The sequence below is a fragment of the Lepidochelys olivacea genome (assembly GCF_965140295.1).
Source record: "Lepidochelys olivacea isolate rLepOli2 genome assembly, chromosome: 10".
Lineage (NCBI taxonomy): Eukaryota > Metazoa > Chordata > Testudines > Cheloniidae > Lepidochelys > Lepidochelys olivacea.
In genome coordinates, this window is record NC_140420.1 from 59936476 (window position 1) to 59957802 (window position 21327).

At 37.5% G+C, this 21327-nt stretch overlaps 1 protein-coding gene across 2 annotated transcripts; it reads left to right on the forward strand.

Moving 5' to 3' along the window:
* The first annotated feature begins 935 nt into the window (after nt 1-935).
* Nucleotides 936-21054, forward strand: MNS1 (meiosis specific nuclear structural 1). Of its 2 annotated transcripts, none has more exons than XM_084642167.1 (10): nt 936-1066; nt 1632-1856; nt 3046-3173; nt 6375-6477; nt 8790-9019; nt 9892-10108; nt 10195-10302; nt 13148-13405; nt 16089-16214; nt 18795-21054. In XM_084642167.1, exons 1-10 carry the CDS (start codon nt 1064-1066, stop codon nt 18891-18893), a joined length of 1497 nt encoding a protein of 498 aa, XP_084498293.1. In that variant the 5' UTR covers nt 936-1063; the 3' UTR covers nt 18894-21054. The 2 variants fall into 2 exon arrangements, with proteins under 2 accessions (XP_084498293.1, XP_084498292.1); XM_084642166.1 differs by lacking the exon at nt 936-1066 and adding an exon at nt 1114-1243.
* Nucleotides 21055-21327: the final 273 nt, after the last annotated feature.

Here is a 21327-nt window from a genome sequence, read left to right on the forward strand (position 1 = left end):
CCTTAGAGACTAACACATTTATTTGAGCATAAGCATCCGATGAAGTGAGCTGTAGCTCACGAAAGCTTATGCTCAAATAAATTTGTTAGTCTCTAAGGTGCCACAAGTACTCATTAGTCTTGTACTCATTTTCTTTTTGCAGAGATCAGACTAATGAGTACTTGTGGCACCTTAGAGACTAAGACTAATCATTCGGAGCATCTGACACATTCAAGAGGTCTTGGGCTCTCGCTTATTATTATTATATGTTGCCAATTTGTTTTTAATATCAATTGTTAATCATTAAATGAGTTTTTAAATTGGTGAGTTTCCAAATTAATTTTAAAGGCATAATAGGCCTACTGTACTTATGAAAATTGTTTAAAATAAGCCAGCCTGTTCTTTTATTTGTACGTTTGTTTTTTAAAAGGTTGACAGTCTAAAGTTTCTTCACACACCCCCTAGTTTGCGCACCACTGGCCGAGGACCCAGAATGGCATCTCCTTTCCCACAGCAACACTCTGCCCCACCTGTCTGCAGGAGGACCTGCGAGAGGGCCCCGCTCCTACGGCCGCCCTGGCGGGGCCAGCCCCCGTTTTCTATTCGGTATTTGTAGTGCGGCCAGGGCTCGAGGCCTCATCAAGGCCCTACTCTGCTAGGCCCTGCGGTCAGCCCTTCCCGCATTTTCTATAGGGGCCGGTGCAGCGGGGATCAGGCTCCGGCCCGTTGCTGTAGAGATCTGTAGCGCTGGCCCCTCGCTGCGAGGTCCCTTGCACTGAACGATCCTATTGCCTGATTGCCAACGCCGGAAAGGGCGGTTGCTTAGCGATGGCGCATTCTGTCTCTAGAAGGCTGAGCGGCGTTGGGCCGCCCGCTTGTCCAATCGGAGCGCGGATTTCGAGTAGGTGGTGCTGGAGCCGCCGCTTGTTACCAGAGCAACGGGTTCGGTTCCCAAACGGCGCGCGGGCGCTACAGGTTTGGGGCGGGGCGGGGAGGGGAGAGGCCGACCAGGGCTCCAGGCCGTAGGGCGCTAAAGTCCGTTAGCGGTTGCTCCTCGCCGGGCGGTCCCTTTGCCTGTGAGAGGATGGTGAGTTAGCAGTGACCCGTGTGGAGGAGCGGCGAGGCTCTGGGCCGAGCGGGACGGGAGGGTAGGGGCGAGCGGCGAGGCCCTGGGCCGAGCGGGATGGGGCGGAAGGCTGCCGCTTCATGCCTGCTGCATTGTGTGCATTGCCTACCTCATTCACTCCCGGCGATGGCATTTGAGGTAATTATGTGTCGTTATAAATATTGCGATAAATCGGATTGTGCGGTAAGTGAAGGAGAATTTGAACCTAGATTATTCTCAAAAAGAAAAGGAGGACTTGTGGCACCTTAGAGACTAACCAATTTATTTGAGCATGAGCTTTCGTGAGCTACAGCTCACTTCATCGGATGCATGTCTTCTGCAGTTTCCACAGTATGCATCCTATGAAGTGAACTGTAGCTCACGAAAGCTTATGCTCAAATAAATTGGTTAGTCTCTAAGGTGCCACAAGTACTTCTTTTCTTTTTGCGAATACAGACGAACACTGCTACTCTGAAACCTAGATTATTCTGTCATGAGTCTCCAGAGGGCGCTCCGTTACAAAACTCTTCCTTTTTTCCCCACGCAGGAGTCGATGAGGCCTCCCCAGCTGAATGCTGCCCAGCTGAATCAGAAAAAGATGAGGGAGTTGTATTACAAAGATCTCCTCCAATTGGCACATGAAAAAAAGGTGGAGAGAATCAGGCAATTGGAGGTGATGTTGGAAGCTGAGGAACGGGTTGATCAGAAGCGACTCTCAAGATTGCTGAAAGATGAAGAGTATGAAAGGCAGATGGAGGAAGCTATTCAAAAAGTGAGTACTTATTTGTGTTCCTGTGGTGTCTATCACATATGCTAGTTGCTGTTCACACATACGCACATGAAGATACTGTTCTGGCTTGGGAAAATTCACAACCTAAGATGACATGCAACATATAAAGGGTTGGAGTGAAGGATAAAAAATATGCGTAAAATAATCAATGTCTAAAAGTTCCCAAACCTACTATTATTTAGCTAGTGTTACAGGCAACATAGCAGAGTGAGTAATTTGCAGGGCTTCTTATAGTTTTCATTGCGTTTATATGTAAGAGTTTCAAAATGCTAACATGGACAGACTAACAGGCTATATGAATATCATAGTGTAATTTTGTTCACTGAAGACAAAAGATATATATGAACATAGCATTTAGTCTAGAGAAAGGTATTCTTTAAAGCTGTACATTATAAATACATATTGTACACTAGAGCCATCCAAAGCATGTGTATGTATATATTTACAGTTGTACATTAACACAATATATCATGTTTAACTGTAATAGATGTGATCAGAAGCATTATTTAACCTGTTCCAGAGTAATTGCAGTGATAGATCCCCGAAGAAAGTAAACTATTCCATTTTCAAATGGTTCTTTCTTTTCCAAATGTCCAGATTAATTTGCTTTATTCCTTACCTGTCCTATATTTATAAGAAATTTCTATTATGATTGCATTGTCTACCTTCAAAACAGTAATCTACTGAATGTTACTATAGGTTTTATGGCATGTCCCTCATCCTCAATATATATTAATGCACCCATGCCATGCTTTATAACATGCATTATATTTAAATTCGTATGGATCACATTCTAGCACAGTAACAGCACACAAGGAAAGAACATGGCTTGTTAATTGAAAAACAAGTACAGCTCAATGCAAATTGCTGTGGTGGATCAAACCATGATCCATCATCCTGTCCCAGACATTTTCCAGCCCTAATTATTTCAGAGGAAGAAACCCTGCAAGGAGGCAGTTATGGTGTAACTTGTCCCAAGGGAAAGTTTTCTCCCAGTCTCAACACTTAGAGGTTGGTTTATGCTCCAAAGTGTGAACATTTATGTCCTTTCCAAATCTTGTTTTTAATTGACTTTTATAATTGAATATTCTTATTATCAATCTGTTTAAGAGAATGAGTGTATGAAATGTCTGCGGGGGAAACTGTTACAGAAATTATTTGCTCTGGTCAGGCAGAAGAAAACAAAAAACTGAAAGAGCTGCAGCTGGAGCAGGAAGAAAGACTGGCAACTGAGTTGGCAAGATTAAACTATGAAAAACTTAAAGATGAAAAAATGAGGCAGCAAATAAGAGAGAACAGGTATTTTAAAACATAGAATAAATACAGTAATCTCATTTTTAATTCATAAATAAAATTCTAGTACTGTAAAACTGATTCATGCTGAATTTTGAAAATTGTATTTCAAAACCTATTTATTTATATTGAAGTAATGGAATAATTTCCATTTATTATTTTGTTTTACAACTGGGGTTGAGCCCTAATTCAGATGCCACAGGATAGGATGCAGTGAAAGGTGCCCTCAGGCAAGGGAGGGAAGTTTAAATAAACTAAGGGCTTGTCTACACTGGCACCTTACAGTGCTGCAACTTTCTAACTCAGGGATGTGAAAAAACACTTCCCCCTCCCCCCCCCCAGCCCCCGAGCGCTGCAAGTTTCAGTGATGTAATTTGCCAGTGTAAACAGTGCATCTTTGTGGAGGTGGGCTTTTTAGAGCGCTTGGGAGAGCTCTCTCCGAGTGCTGTGCCATGACTACACAAGCCATGTTAAAGCACTGCCCCGGCAGCACTTTAACGTTGCCAGTGAAGACATGCCCTAAGATTATGAGCCTGTTAGTTTTTGAAAGGGACATCATGCCTGGTTTCTTTTTTTTAAGACTAATGTATGTATGTTAGATTGGTAAGGGAAGGTGGTTCATTTTTGGAGAAACTGTGGAGAGGAGGTGGGTTTTGAGGAGGGATTAAAAGAATAGGAAGATTGCAAAGCATACAAAATTGGGGAGGACATTTCAGACACAGGTGGAAGGGAGAGAAAACAGTTGTGTGTGGGGAGGATACAAAGAGGACAAAGAAGGAAGCAGAATCAGAGACCCCAAGCAACACAGTGGCAAGAGATGAGATGGAGGCAAGATAGAATTTGGTGGATTCTAGCAGGCAAGGAGTTTAAATCTAATCTGGAATGAGAAGTCAGTCGGGATAGCAGAGTGACAGACTTTCATTATTTACAATTCTGGTCAATTTCAATGAAGTTTCTATTTCTTTCCCTCTCACTCTCTCTTGTCTCTTTTTTCTGACTCTTTCATGGCTGCTACTCTTTGGCCCATTTTAAAAATCTTTTTAAAGTTAATTGCTCCCCCCGCTCAAAGAAAAAGAGGCAAGTGGAGTGCGGGAAGACGAGTGCGGGAAGACGTTTGACAACTGACAGTTTTCATGATCAGTCCTGAAATCTGTCATGCTCTGGCACAGCTATGGAATCATGGAAAATTACAAGCCCTGACTGTAACATTAACTCCTTATTAACATACTATTGGTGTTAACAGACTAGACAAAATTCTGTGTGTGGTTTCAGCAGTGCCGATTTTTCATAAATTTAAAGCATTTAAAGCACAGATTTTAAGTCATTCACGTCAATTTTTAAAAAGTTAGTAAGAAAGATATTTTTTAAATATTCTGATTTGTTAGAAACTGAAGATTTTTAGGGCCAAATTTTGCTTTCAAACATGAGTATACAAATAAGCATTGACATCAATAAGAGTTGCACTAGGGGAAGAATTTGTCCCTTAAAATTAGTTTAGTTTTTCTACTCCTTTAACAGAGGGATAAGTTTCCTTTTAAAATGGAATAGCCACATCAGTTTTAGAAACACAATATTTAAATGATTTTTTAATTACTCATGTGCTTAAGAATGTTAATATGGTTAAAATAAGAACCAGTTCAAACCTTACTGAACGAATACTTTTCCTCTCATTCAATGATACCTTTCACAAAACCTTGTCCAAGAAAAGTGGTTTTTCGTTTTTGGGGGGGTATGCTTGATAAAATTAAAGACAGAATGACATGGAATACCAGAGCTTGTTGGGTTTTTTTAAGCATTCGTACAGTTTCCCATATAACTTCAAAAGTGGCAGCTGGTCATGTAGTGCAATGCTTGAATTACATATCTCCAATAATAGTCCAAGCATGCACCATCTTCTGTGTTCACCAGCTCATTTCTAGCCTACATCAAAATTATGATGAGGAACAATGGCTAGCTATTTCAATGAGGAGGACAGAGCATTAATGATTTTTACTGCTGCTAGTTACAAAATACAATGTAGCAAGTGGATATCATGTCAGTAGATTATTAAATGACATTGACATTGAGGAGATTAGATAGAATTAAAAAGATACTACCAGTTTATGCAGCAATTTAAAGTCAAGATAAGTAGGAATCCAGGTTAATCCTTGAATACTGTATATTAGTTAGGGAAAGAAGCTTAGTGATTGTTCTGTCAGTGATCACTCTAGCTTCAAGTTGGCCTCTATGAAAAAGGTTTTAGAATAGCCTTTTATAACTTTGCGGTAAACAAAAGACCATTGATACCAGCTCCTCATTATGCTTTCCATTTGTCTTGCTTGACTGTGGTATCGCTTATCTCTATGGCTCTTCAAATCCTACCTCTCCAAACTCCAGTATGTACAAAAAATCATAACTCCATCCTCAAATAATTTGTCTTCATTTCAAGCTTCACTTTAAATTTGCATTCCATGAGTGAAATCCTGGTCCATCTGAAGTCAGTGGAAATTTTGCCATTGACTTAGGGCCAGGATTTCCCCCATTTTTAAAAATCCTCCACACAGATCTTTTGTCTCTCTTCTTTCCACCATCTAGCATAGACTTCTTCCGTCTTTCCTGGAAAAGTCTTAAAGTATTTCTCATCAACTCTCCATCTTCTTTTCTATCTTGCCTATGTTTCTTAGACATTCTCTTTCTGTACTATTCTTTTTACATGTGAAACATACCTATTTTAATTATTTTTTCTAATTTTAACTAAATATCTGTAAACTATCATGCACATCTAAACAGGTGCCCAACTGCATGATTTCTTTTTACATTTCTTAGTTGGTTCTTAATTAATGCTGATGTCCTTTAATACTTGACACTTAGTACAGTTAAATAATGTGGAAACAGCAATAATAAAGTGAAGCAGCAGTTGCTTTAGTAGCTCACCATCTGCAAACTGTTGTAGGTTGTCATAAATATTGGAAAAAAATGTACAGTTCTCAATATAGTTTTATTTTAAAACCATTCTATCCCCTTATTTCAGTTTTAATTTGAGTTCAGCTGCTGGTCCATTTCTGACTTCATGTCCAGTGCTATGTCATCTCAGCTCTCCAACACTTGATCTGGCCTCTGATTTACGTATTATGTAATGGGCCAAATTTTTCGCGCAGTTTACATTCCTGCAACTCAATTAACTTCAATTTTTTTCATTCTCATTGACAAAAAAAATTGTTTTTGCAGTCTTGAACTTCGAGAATTAGAGAAGAAACTGAAATCTGCTTATATGAATAAGGAAAGGGCTGCCCAGATTGCTGAAAAAGAAGCTATAAGATATGAGAAAATGGTAATTTGTTTTTCTGACTTTCACTAAACAAAGGTCCATTTATTGTGTTAAATAACCTCATCCTAGAAGAAAAATAGAATAGTATTAAAGACTTTTGGTCTATTATAATAAAAATGTGAAATGATTTCCTGAAGAAAACTAATTGAATTCCAGTAAAGAGGAATTGTATGTTCAAATGTCTTAGAAAACTCATAGGTCCCAATTCAGGAAAGTCACTTTTTAAAGCACGTGCGTAAGTTCCCCTAAAGTCAATGGGACATAAGTATGTGTTTAAATGCACTTGTGAATAGGGACACTTTCCTGAATTCAAGTCTTACAAAACTGTTTTGCCTCTTTGCAGCCTGAGCAGTCTGCTGTTTGTTTGTGGATGTATTCAGGAGACACAGTGCTCTGCATCAGGACAACCTCCAAATTCTTATATTCTCCTGGGGGTTGTAGAGCAGTTCTGGGTCGGCAGTAGTGTATTGGGATTTAACTCAGTTCCACATTGCCTGCACACTCCTACTCCATGTCTTCAATCAAATTTTCTATTTCTTTCCACCCTGCTGGAGTTATTCCAGTCAGTAACTTAATTGGTAGCCTTGTTGGGTGAGGAGATATTGTGACATTGTGGGGAAGAGGAGAAATTACCTGCCAGGTTTGAGCACTACCTCCCCCACCCTAGTGGCTAGAAATGAGGGGGGGGGGCACTTCTGCCATCTGTTACAGATAGCATTCTGACACAAATGCAGGAAATTCCCTCTTTCTGTCTTCTCCATTAAAATTGTCAGTTAAAATAGCCTGGCTGATTCACCCACCCCATGCTAGAACATAAGGGAACACACTTAACTTGTTAAGTATATTTCCTTATGTTATTCCCAAGAGCCTGATTCCCATATGAAAGTATGTCTCTGTGTGAAGAAGAGCAGCCCGGATGTAATGCCAACTTTGACATTATGTGGCATTTTCTGATGGTTTGGTATGACGATTCTATGCCTTAAAAAGAGTACTGCTTCCATGAGTGTGCAGCCCAGGAGGCTTACAGAGACTCCCTGGGTCAGAAGCCATGATGAATTAGAGATGACTGGAAGAGAGCCCTTTGGTAGGAACTATGCTGTTGACTTTTGATAGCGTAAACACCAATGACTAAAATATTTATTTTTACATAATGACAGGAATTATTTTGATTTCTAGACTAGGTACTGTAACAACTAGAATTTAAACCTTTTTGTATATGATAAAGTCTTCATTCCTATTTTTCATTGCTGCTAATTAGCCAGCAAGTCAAATATGCAGGCTTGTATTTACCACTGTGTACAAATTCAAAATTGAGTTAAGAGGCTGAATAATCATTGTGGTGCATGGAAAGTAAGAGACTGATCCAGCTGTCATTGAAATCAGCCTGTTTTGTCTTTCACTTAAGTTGGAGCAGGTTCATCCTCCTCATTCTCAGCAACAGCTGAAAATAAGCAACTATGCTGAAAGTGTCTCCCTTAAAGTTAGCCTAATTGTGAAGCTGATTTATCTCAAATGTCATTAGAGTTAAGGGTCTAATAATTTGTTGTAGATCTTATTTTGTTATGAAAGGCTAATTAGTTGATAGTATTTGACCATAGCAAAGAAGCTTAGTTTATAGCAACAATCAGAGCAATAGTTAATTAAATTGAATGGTGAAATATAATATCAAATTATTTTAAATGTTTAACACAGTCTCTTCTTTTGCAATATGATCCCTTCCCAGAATTAAGCTATAGCAAACAGCAACAGTGCATTTTTACAGTGGGTGGTTAGTGTGGTGATTTTAGAAATACACTGGTATTTTATTGCTATTTAAAGTATTGGTATTTTATTGCTATTAAATGTATATTTAAAGAATTTCAGAAAACAATTGTGGATGCTGTTAATGTGTGTGATAATGCTGACAAACAGGCAGGTAACTTTGATTATGTCATCATTCTAAATTAGTACCTTTTTCTTTTGATGTATTTTGCTAGAAAGAAAACATTTTCATTAAAGATGGTCTGCAGAGCTAAGCCACCATATTCCAGTGACCTTTCAGAATTCATCAATAGCTAGGCTGTGAGAGGCGTTCTGCATAGTGTTACATACATATCTTCTTTTAGGTGCTGGGGTAATATGTGCTCATCCCTTACCTGATAATTCAACACACGTTGGTAATTATATTTTTAGGTCATCTTTCAGGATAAAAACATTCACTTCATTTTTGTGGTACAATAAGATGCTATAAGATTGCTTGTATATACTTTATAGTTTTTCATTCCAGATTATACTCGTAAGAGGAGGGAAAAATCTTACAATGTTTTTAACAACAGAAACGTGATGCTGAAATATCACAAAAGATGAAGGAAGAGCAGGAAAGGGTGATAATGGAAGAGAGTTCTGCAGAACTGAGGAGAAATAAGGAGAAAATACTTTATCAGCAAGAACTGGAGAAACAGCTTGAGGAACAAGAAAAAAAGAAGCAGGATGCTTATGAGGAGTTTCTAAAAGAAAAACTCATGATTGATGAAATCGTAAGGAAGATCTATGAGGAAGACCAAATGTTAGTTGGTTTTGGTTTTGTATTTTTTAGCAAAAATGTTCATGTGATCACATATAAGATGAACTAATTTGTGTATGTTTATTTCACAAAATGTGGCCCCAATTCAGGAAAGCATCTCTATTCAGGAAAGGTGCTTAAGCACATGCTTTAAGTTAAGCACATCCTTAAGTATTTTCCTGAATAGGAATGGATTGAAGCACGTGTTTTTCCTGATTTGGGCATAAGTACTTTTGTCGTCCAGGTCAGGTTGTGCTGTTGCTGACCAGTTGTGAAGTCTGCAGCTTATTTCAAGGAGTACTTCCTTGATTTTCTTTACCCCAGAAATGGCTACATAACACAGATTTCAACCTTTCATGGTTGCACATGCCTACCTGACACAGACTCACCTATCCAGCCAGACTGTTGTATGTGGCAGCTTGGCTCTTGGGAATGGCTAGGGGAAGGAGGTTTTATTCTGGGTGGCTGATTTAAGTTAATCAGGAAGACAATTGAGTTTCTGCTTTCTGAAACATTTCTGCTCTTAAAGTATGTTTCCTGGAGCTTACAACTCCAAAATAGAGCTCAGCCAGTGATATTAAACTGTGCCACATGATCTGCTCTCTGTTGGCGTATGCCTGGGCACAGTGCCAAGTTCTGTAGAGTAGCTATTTATAGCCTTAAACCACCCGAAGAAAGGTATTTATGGCATAAGAACTTCTTTTAGATGGAGTACAATAATAAGCAATTGGGAGGGTCTTTGGGACACTAGGCACCTTTTTTTTTTTCCCTAAGGGGATATGTTATTTACAAGGAGTGAGAGTATATTAATAAAAATCAAGGTATAATTTTTAGAAGAATTATTTAGGTATTTACATTTTTGTACCTTCATATAGGGAAAGACAACTCAAGTTAGAGAAAATGAGAGCAACTCAGAAATACATAGAAGAATTTAAAAAAGAACAGGCTATTTGGAGGAGAAAGAAGCGTGAAGAAATGGAAGCAGAAAATTGGAAAATAGTGGAGTTTGCCAACATGCAGCAGCAAAGAGAAGAAGATCGGATGGCTAAAGCTCAAGCGAGTGAGGAAAGAAAACAAAAGCTCCAGAACATGGTATTAGAATAGCTACTAAAAACTTTGAAATCTTACAAAATGTCTGATATGTCATTTAAAAACGTTTCTTACTCGTGTTTTAATAGATTGCGCAGAATCTGGAAAGAGAGCAACAGGAGCGTGAAGACCTGGAACAAGTGCGACAAGAGCTATATCTTGAGGAACAAGCTGAGGCAGATAGAAAAAGGGAGATGGTAGGTGTTTGCAAGTGGTTAAAACAATAAGTATAAAGTATAATAATTTTCCCAGGACCAAATTTTCCTGTTAGATATGCACATGGGTCTTCCACTGAAGAGTTCCAGTGGGAGCTGGCACAAGGATCTAATGTGAGAATTTGGCCCTTCATGCAGTGGGCTCCTTTAAGTGGTGTTTTGTGTTACCTTAAGAGTTCAAGCACAGATAAACCAGTGTGGATAGGAGGCAAAAGATAATGATGTTGCCATACTTCTTGCAGAAGATTCAGAGACATAATGAGGCATAGTCCCAAAGAAGTACAGAAAAGAATATTTAGTAGTGTATATACAATAATGAAGTATCTTGCCAAGTATTTACAGCACTAGCTAAACTCAGTTAGCCAACTCTGTAATTTAGGTTGTTTTACTCCTTTTGATGACTGGTGCAGGATCAGTGCTTAGAAAAGTTTGATCCTGAAAGAATTTGAACAGCATCCATCAAAGTGGAAGCTCTAGTATTTGTAAAATATCAAACTATAAAATGATGTTATGATTACCATCTTGCATTTTTCTACACCATCAATTCTGACATGACTTTGGCAGCTGCTATCTCGCAAACAAGACGTATATATAGGTTTATGCTTATTGCATTTGAAAGTTGGGTTCCAAGTTTAAGATGGTAACAAGTACTTAAAGCAGTTTGGCTACTTTTAATATGAATTTCCATACTTTCAAGGGTTTTAAGTTTCTTTCGTGTTTAATTATAATGTTGAATTTCTTGACTTTTTAATGGTTTATTTGTTCAGTGTTCTTGTAAGGATTTTATCCTTAAGCTATTGATATATACTGCCAGTCTTAACATTAACTTAAAGGTTATTTGTATGAACATGTATTAATATTTGATATAGTCCTAATGTGACACTGGGGAGAGCAGAAAGGTGACAGGCAAGCTGACTTTGAAGTCTGCAGAAATGGAGCCTCACTCTTGCTCCCCTCTTGATATGCACAGGAAGAGAATTCCGCTGTTGTGGAAATTGAGGTGTAGGGGATAATGGGGAAAGTAAGATGGGTATGGAAGGCAGTACATCTCAGGGCATTCCCTTTTTCCTTTCCTTCAATGCTTCTGCAGGATCGCTGCTTGTAGACCTTGGGAAATGCCTGGAGTAATGCTCCATCTGGGTGATAGCCCAAGAGCTCTCCAGAGGCATGTCTGCACTCAGCTGGGAGTGAGCCTCCCAGCCTGGGTAGAGACTCATGCTGCTTGGGCTGGAAGGCTTGCTCCCAGCTACAGTGTAGACATACCCTAGGAAACTTGTGAGCAGGTCTGTTAACCTCTCCCTGAGAGTCTTAGAATGCTCTTCTGGGGCCAAGTACCACCCTCCCACCATCCACCTAGTATAATTCTCCCTCAACAATCCCCCTTTAGAATTGTTCATGGGCTGACATCCCTATTTAAGCTTCAGAGTGGTAGCCGTATTAGTCTGTATCAGCAAAAAGCAAGTACTCCTCTTTCTATTTAAGCTTGTTTGGATCTGCTAACTCTAATGAGGCTGTTGGTAGTTTGGGGGTGGTTGTGAGGGAATTCAGTGAGTCCGTTGTGATTTCTGAGGTGCCCCAACAAGCATCCTGTATCTTGAAGAATTGGGGAATTAGGGTGAGATGCACTGGATAAACTTAATTTAAATTGTATCCCCTTCCACTATCAAACTAGGATCTGGCAAAAAAAAAAAAAAAAAAGTTAGTTTCTAACTGTGGTGGCCATTGCCTTCTTTAAAAATGTGTTCTTAACTTACGAACAGCTTGTTCAACTGACTTCAGTTCGGGGGGTGGGAGAGAGAGAATCTTTTTGCCACTGACAAGCCTCTTCGGCAATTGGTTTACATTTTGAGGTTTACTTGTGCATGGAAGAGAGCTGGAGACTATTTTTAAAAAGTTTAGGTCTCAGATATTCTTATGACAGTTTGTTGGAGCTAATGATCCATTCTCTTTGAAAATGTCAATAACTTGAAAATTCAGGTTTAATCAACTAGACTTCGCACTTGTGCCCTAGATCACAAATAGATGAGTCTGGTGCATGCTACTAGCTTGGTTTTTTTTCACTACATGGTGGTGCGAAAAAAAAAAAAAATCAGACTTTGAGTTCTTAACATAAATTTTTTTAGGATGCCATTCAGGAGTAGCTTGTTCAATTCACTTTGTAGAAAAATTTTACATTTGCCCCAGACCTAACCTACCAGTTTTAGATTCTTTTGTGGATTTAGAGAGGGCATATGACAATAGTGGAATTATAATAGAAATACCATTGCAGTCTTGACTATGGAATGTCTACCACTTCTACATAATTCTGAAGTGCACTTATTTATTCTGGAAGACCTCAGTTACAATAAATAATCCAAAAGATTGTTCCAGAGAAGATTATCCCAGATGTTGTTTTTCAAATGTCACATGACAAAATAGCAAAATATATCAACTTCTTTGCTTGATCCTCCATTAAGTCATGTTTACTGTGGCTAAATGAGAAGGCATTAGAAGGGTCAGCATTTTATGGCACTTATCCTGCACTGTATAGTTACGGTATACACTTTTTCCCTAATACCATCCTTGCTGGTTTTAGGAATGACAGCCCCAATAAACAAATGCAAATCCTAATGTAAAAATCTTTTTGAAGAATGGGAGAATCTTGTAGGTCCCCAGGAATATACTATTTATTTCAATTCAGATACTTACCTGAGCCCCTCCTTATGGGTTTAAACATAGACTGGTTGACAGTATTTGACTGGATGCAAGGATACAAAGATGTAAGTATGGGTAGATATGGTGCACAGTGTTTGCAGTGTATTAGCATTTTGTTGGCTTTTCTCTATAGGCAGAAATGGAGAAGAGAATTAGGCAGCGTCTAGAGTTAAGGCAAACATATGAAGCACAATTAGCCTTCAAGAAGATAGTACTACAAGCTTTGCAAGAAGAAGAAGAGACCTTCAGACAGAAGATGTTAGCGAAGTTTGCAGAGGATGATCGCATTGAACAGATGAATGCTCAGAAACGAAGAATGAAACAACTTGAGCACAGAAAGGCAGTGGAAAAACTTATTGAAGAGCGTCACAAACAGTTCCTTGCAGACAAAGTAAGGAGATTCTCTTTTTTTTTCTCCTCTAGATTTCGATATGATCTAAAGCTTACTAAAATTATGAGACAATATTTGCAGCAGTTTGTTAGGATTGCTGCTTTCCTTTCCATATCCTTAATCAAGGAATGGGGAATTCTTTTTGCTTTTTATTTTGCAGGGAGAAAAGTCACCTAATTTTGGCTAAACTTTCAATGAATGTATTAATTTAGGCCCTGATCCAGCAAGTAGATCCACTATCCTGGATCTCTATGTACACAGGGAACTCTGTTGAAGTCAACAGACTCTGCAGGGGTCAATGCTAGCATACATACTTGCCACAACAGGGGTTTAGTGTGGGGTTTTAGGTTACTTATTCAGAATTAATTTAATTTAATTACTTTAAATTAATTATTTAATTACTTATTCAGCATTAATTTAAAAATCGAACATGCTGTTGTCTTTAAATGATGGTTTAGTCCATCTCTGTGTACACAGGGAACTCGGTTGAAGTCAACAGACTCTGCAGGGGTCAATGCTAGCATGCATACTTGCCACAACAAGGGTTTAGTGTGGTGTTTTAGGTTACTTATTCAGTTTTAATTTAATTACTTTAAATTAATTAATTAATTACTTATTCAGCATTAATTTAAAAATCGAACATGCTGTTGTCTTTAAATGATGGTTTAGTCCATCTCTGTGTACACAGGGAACTCGGTTGAAGTCAACAGACTCTGCAGGGGTCAATGCTAGCATGCATACTTGCCACAACAAGGGTTTAGTGTGGTGTTTTAGGTTACTTATTCAGTTTTAATTTAATTACTTTAAATTAATTAATTAATTACTTATTCAGCATTAATTTAAAAATCGAACATGCTGTTGTCTTAAAATGATGGTTTAGTCCAAAGAATTTATTTTAAAAATTTAAATTACAAAATTCCCTTTTGAGATTTAAGCATCTCTTTCCAAAGGAATCATAGCACAGGAAAGGAAGCAGATTCATGTTAATGTTCACTTACTTGGCTCACACTCAAAGAAGGGGAATGTAATCAGTCTAGATGTTTTACATACAAAATTAGGAGTAAAAGTATGTGAACTGATTCACTGAATCTTATTTCTGTAGTAGAGTAAAATATAAGGGGGAAAGTTATTACTCTAATTTATACTCACATACACAGTATGGAAAATTTTCATATCTGTTTAAAGTAGATGACATATCACATGTTAATCCAACTAAATAGCAGTATATTAGCTTTGGAGTCAAAAAGCACCTTTCTTATCTTGGATATTTTAACATTCTCCTTCGACTTAAAACACATATTCAAATACTTGTAGGTAGGTAGAGATACAAAATCATTACTAAATGTAAAACATTTGTTTCATATTTAAACTCTCATTACTATAGGAATTAAAACACTCATTACCAGATTTAATGGCTCTTATCACAAAAAGTGACAAACACAAAATCAATCTATTGAAAATGACATTTAAATATGTTCGCTCCAGAATCTTAGCACTTCATCATAGTTTTGATTTATCAAAGGCCATTACACTATTTTAAATACTGAAGGGTACATGGCTGTGTAGCATACTACAATTTAGACTTTAAACCAATACTGAATGTACATTTCCTTAAAGGAAATTATTAGGAATTAAAGGATTTAATTGACAGATAAATTGCTCAAACATTGTATATATGAAACAAATCCAATTACATATCACCTGCAGTAGCTATCTGAGATTCCCTCATCTGAATTTTTTTTAAAATGATAGTCAAAGGTGCTAAGCAATGTCTAACAAGTTCAATTTTACTTTGAAAGTGATTATGTATAAATGACTTTCTTATGCAGTGGATCTGCTTCTCGTGTGTATTCAGTATCATTTGCTCACTGTATTAACAAAGATGAGTTTCTTGCTTTTTGCACATTAGTACTGTTCTGTTCCTTTTTATACATCAGTAGAATTGTTTACTAAATTTCAAATCAGCTATACCTGTGCAAGCCTGTTAAAGATAATCAGGGTTGTATGGATGTTACTGAGGATTCAGTTTGGCCTGTGGAACCTTTATTACTGATATACTGGAAGGAAAGAAGCCAGGGTTGGCATTTGGGGAGGAAAAAGCTTACCTGTAAACTAAGAAGAATTGACCTTGAAATCATTGAGAATTATGAGCGTTGGTTTCAATGTATAAACTGTACTTTGTGGTAGATTAATGTGTGTAATTTCCTGTCTATCAGTGTGAGAACGTATATTTTCTTTTCCGGTTTCTTTTGCTGGACACACTTTATCTTGTTTGAAAACACTTACAATTCCCTGTGATCTAAATCTTCATGTATTAGTCTTTAAAGAGGGACTTTTGTAAACATGTAAGCAGCAAAGTAACTTAAACTCTTATCTTTCAGAGGCTTATAATTTCTCATCTCAGGTTTTCTAATGATTAAAATTATGCATTTAAACAATAATTTGCTCCTTCACAGCCGCCTCCTCCTCCTGTTTAAATGTTGAATTTGTGTTGTTTCAGCAACAATCATAACAAAAAACTTGTTACTTTCTTGCAAGATGATGCAAAAGCTGAACAATTAAAATGGAAGCCCTTGGTTTGCTCTATTGACAAAGACTTTCTTTACTAGTTTATATATGTGGTTGAAATTAATTTTCATAAAACAGAAACAGAAGGGTAATGAAGACATGATGTTTTCTGTAGGAGCGTGAACTTGAAGAAAGGCAATTGGAAGAGAGAAGACAAGGAAATATTCATGCAATTGTTGAAGAAGAGAGACAGAAACTTCTTAAAGAACATGCAACTAAATTATTGGGGTATCTTCCTAGAGTAAGTGAATTATATTTTCTCCTAATACTTGAAATGTGCATCCCATAAATCTGTTTTCTCTTAACTATTTTATTTCAAGGATAATTTCTGTAACTAATGTAATTTTTAAAAAATATATTGCGGCTACATTCCTGCACTCAGTGCAGGCCTGTGTGAGGGGTGCACAGGCAAAAACTCATTTTGGCTTTCTGTAGTTGTGTGGAGGTTGGAGGGGCTGCCCAGCTCTTAGCATAAGCAAAGGCAGCCTGCAGGCTGTGCTGAGTCTGCTTCTCATGATCTCGCTGAGTCCTGGGAAGCAGAGAATTGCTGAAGTGCAGAACATTCAGCCATGTTTCTCCCTCCTCCAACATATCCCCTATGGCAGGAGAAGCAGGGCTGGAGTTGGAGGCTTATACATCAGCTCTAAATCAGCCAGAAAGTCCCCCTTAACTTAAGGTATTTCCCAGTCACAATTTCCAATAGCTTTCTGCTGCTGGAAGGTATACAGGGAATGGATCCTAACAGTGAATCTGGCCCTGTCTCAGTGATAACTAGCCCTTTACCTGTGGCAGTGAAATAAATTACTCAGGTATTTAGAGGAACCTCAAACCTCATTCTAGCAGTTTGAAAGTTCAAAAGGTAAGGAGGGACTGCTTCACATTAATGAACTGTGAAATGTAGTTGAAGTATAATTATAATGAGTGTCTTAGACTACACAGGTTTCAGAGTAGCAGCCGTGTTGATCTGTATCTGCAAAAAGAACAGGAGTATGCCTGTTCTTTTAGACTACACAGATGATCAGAGAGCTTGCATTCAGAATGAACACAAGACATTTGTAACTACAACAGTGAAGGGGTTAATCAGATACTTGAAGAAATAGGATTTACAGTAATATTTCTAAATATGCAGATACCCTGTTAAATGTGACGCCTAACATTTATTCATTAATTGTATTCTAATTCAGAGCACGCAGGTGTGAATTTGTAAACCTTAGAAGGTTGAATTTCCGAATTCTACCTAACCCTTTGCTAATGTGGTGGTTCTTACAGAGAGGGAATAATTACATCAAGATATGCCAGATAGACCTTTTTTTTCATTTGGTTTTTTAATTAACTGATGGGAATTTGTGTGTTTCTCATGGTGTTGAAGGCACATCTCCTGTGTGCATTCATTCCTTTCCTTCATTCTTTGGGTTTGTTGGTTTAGCTTTACCTATTGTATTGTTTACATATGCTGTATACTCCTGAAGTGACAGGTTTCAGAGTAGCAGCCATGTTAGTCTGTATCCGCAAAAAGAAAGAGTACTTGTGGCACCTTAGAGACTAACCAGTTTATTAGAGCATAAGCTTTCGTGGGCTACAGCATCCGAAGAAATGGGCTATAGCCCACAAAAGCTTATGCTCTAAATTTGTTAATCTCTAAGGTGCCACAAGTACTCCTGTTCTTTTTACTCCTGAAGTGAGTTATTATGAAGGGAAGATGTCTTAAAGTTTAACTTTCAGACATTAAGATAAGTGGAATTTCCCCCGCCCAAATTCCAGAAATAATTGCAGCAGGGATTGACTTTTACTTGCCAGTTGTGCACCTTAGGAGAACACATAAGGAAATAAAAAAAAAAATTTGAACTGCATTAAACTGATAAAATGCAGGTGTAGGTTATAAGTACTAGAATATAACACATAATTCTTTCAGCATGGGACATTAAAAGTTGTTTGTTTGTTTTTATTTTCAGATCGTCTTGCACTAGCATAATGGTTCGCCATTTGGGATTGCAAATCGTTAAAGTGAATTTGTTTTTTCAAATTCTAATTATGGCTTTTGTTTTGTGTAATAACTGACTTTAACAGAACGTAAGTTTGTGGTCAGATGTGACCTGACCAATGTCTCTTTAATGCAGTTTCTGGATTTTTATAAATCCGGCAGGTTGGTTCTGTGCTGTGGCCCTTACAAGAGATACCCAGTATGTTTACACAGAAAAAGCTGTGTATAGGCTAGCCTAAAGCTAAATTGAATCCAGCGCTAGCACAGGTAATCCTAATAAAGACAGCACCGTGTGGCCTTCAGTTCTGATAGTACAAGCCTCGCATGGACCCTGGACATCTCGTTTCACTAGCCCATGCTGTGATGTCTTCACAGCTATTATTACCTCTGTTAGCTGGATTCAAAGTAGGCTAGTGCATGCATAACTTCTGCTATGTACATATCCTCACTTGCATTGGTAATAAGCTCTATCACAAACAAGTAATACTTGTCCTATTATGTGATGGCAGAAGCCATTATCCTCCCTGACTTCACATCCCCACTGAGAACTAAAACGATCAGGCAAGATTTTTATAACTTTTAGCCTCCTTATTAAAGACTCATCTTAACAGCAGTTTAAAATAAAATTCAACCTCTAAATTGTGCTTCTTTACAAAAGGAACAGCCTATTCACTCATTTTTTATTTTCAAATTTCATAATAGTACCACAGGCACTCTACTACAGTGCCTTGCATATACATTCCTAAGATACAGTCAAGAATAATGTATGTATTCTTGGGCCAAATATACAGGAGCTAAATAACATGCACAATGTTTAATCCCCTTTCTCTTTAATTGCAGGGAATACTCAAAGATGAAGAGGATGTTAATATGCTTGGTGAAGAGTTTAGGAAGGCTTATCAGAAGAGAAAAGAGGACGTGTATTCAGAAGATAACTGAAATTCCCCATAATTTGTTTTGTTGCATACCACTAGATGTCATCTTATTTCTACATGCTGTTAATAGTGAGAAATTCCTGTTTAATGTTATGAGAAAGGGTCTCGCTTTAGTACTAAGCTTTTTCTAAATGGTTACAAGATCTACAGTTTTTAAGTCAATGTTGTAGTCAGTTTGGATCAATAAATTTTGCTATTACAGTATTTTTCAAACAATGCATGCATAATAAAATGAACTTGCTAAGGGAATTCACTTTAGAAACTGATTCATGGACAGATTATAGGAATTCAGTTACATTAGGAAATGTCTTAGCTTATGAAGGAGTATTGTCACAACCACACGACAAGTAAAACTTTTATTTCCTCGAGTGCACCAGGGGACAGGTTCACTACTTTCACTCCTCTCTGTGTGGTACTATGCAGTTTTATCCACAGTTGGGCTTTGTCCATACAGGGACACTCAGGAAAAATAATCTGAATTAACTAAAGGTGTGAATTTGAAGTGATTAGTTAAACTACACTAAATCCCTTTGTCGACACTCATTCAGAATAAAAATGGCCTTAATTTGATTTAGCTTAATTCACTTTAGAACCTGTAAAACCCTTCTCTTACAGCAGCTGATTAAAGTGAATCAAAAACAGCTTCTTCAAAACAAAGCATTGTTTAGACACCCAAAGGTAAACAACACACAGAACAAAGGGTTAAAATAAAAGCATATATGGATGGGTCTTAACTATACCATATCTTTCCTTAGAAACTTCAGAACAGTTCTCTCTATTGCTGGGTTGGGAGAGACAGGCTGCTTGCTCCAGTCTGTCTTCTCAGGGAGTCCCCATCGGCAGCTGCTGAGTACCCCCAACCCCTTCTTCCTTAGGCCAGCATTTTAGGTTTTAATATCGTCTTCGATATCTTAGGTGTTGGTTTGGGAAGAGTAAACCATGGCAGCCTTGCTGGAGTCAGGTAGGGGTATTCCCCAATTAATACTTTCCCATTGTTTCCTCAAGAACCTGTAGTCTCTCAGACAGTAACTGGTCTTTGCCATTGTTTCAGTTTCTGTTTTCCCCTGACAGCTTCCTCTGCTTTAACTCCTTATGGGCAGGCAGGTTATTATTAACCAGGCTACTGAATACACATATTTATTTTTTTAAAAAAACACACAGTTCCCTTGTTCTGCACAAGCATACTTCCAGCATAACACTAATTGGTAAAAATTTACTTTCATGTTTTTTGTTAATGAGATTGAGGCTTATTACTAGATTTAAAGATAGATAGTCCCTTGACAGGACACTGTGGCAGATGTATGTTAATGTAAAGTTATTTTAAGCAAATGTTTAAAAGTTGTTAAACAAAAATGTCACATTACTGACTTTGCTGATCTATGGAAATTTACAGATATCAGTGTAGACACAGAGCCATACTTCAGCATGGATTGTATGATTATCTTAAAAATGGCACACAAGTCATTTAAAGATGACTGTCCTGCATTTACATTAGATTAAAAAAGGCCAGTCTAAATTTTGATTTTGCTGTTTCTTTTCTATATAGTTTGACTCACTTGGAATAAGAAAACAGTACTGTTGAGTTTCACTTTCTAGTTCATATTACCAGAAAATGTTTAAAATGAAAAGCAGTCTATATTTTGGGTCACAGAGGTTTGAGGCTGTGCAGAATCTCTTCTAGGCATTTTTTTAAATCGGAAAAATTAAATGCATGAAAACTTGTAGAACACTTTCAAATAAATGTACATTACAGAACAATTAGATGAAATCTATATCCTCACTTCCATTCCCTAAGTAATAAAGTTCTAAGTGTTTGTTTTTCAAGTTTATTGCTACAGTGTCAGAAGGAGAAACCACTTAGATTTAATAATGGTTGATGGAAACAGCACTAACTTGCTGCGTATCTGTCATTACTCTGAACATACATAGAACAGCTGATTCACCTATAGTCAGTCCGGTCCATTTATTCTTGATTATTGTAATAGGATTATAAAATCATCATTTAGTATCTGTACACCACCTAGCACTATGGGGCCTGCATTCCTGATTGTGCCCTTTAGGTTTGACTGTAATATATACAACACTAAATGAATGATGCTAAGAATGATCGTTATTTTCATCCAACATATTCACCTTCAAATATTTCAGTACACACATTTGAACTTATTAAATATTGCTGAAAATTGAGAAATTTTCATTTTACATTGACACTTTATGCCAATATTTATCACTTTGAAAAATAAAGCTATGGCATCAGATCTCTTGCCTCTAGTCATCAGAGGCAATTTTAAACAATATTTCCATGTTAGTGAACTAATTTTTGTATGCTTTATCAGACATCAAGATTTAATTGCTAAGGCAAGTTATCAACTCTTCTGTAAATCAAGACAACCACCATCCACTAACGTATTTAATGTTCCAACCCAGCTAAGATTGTG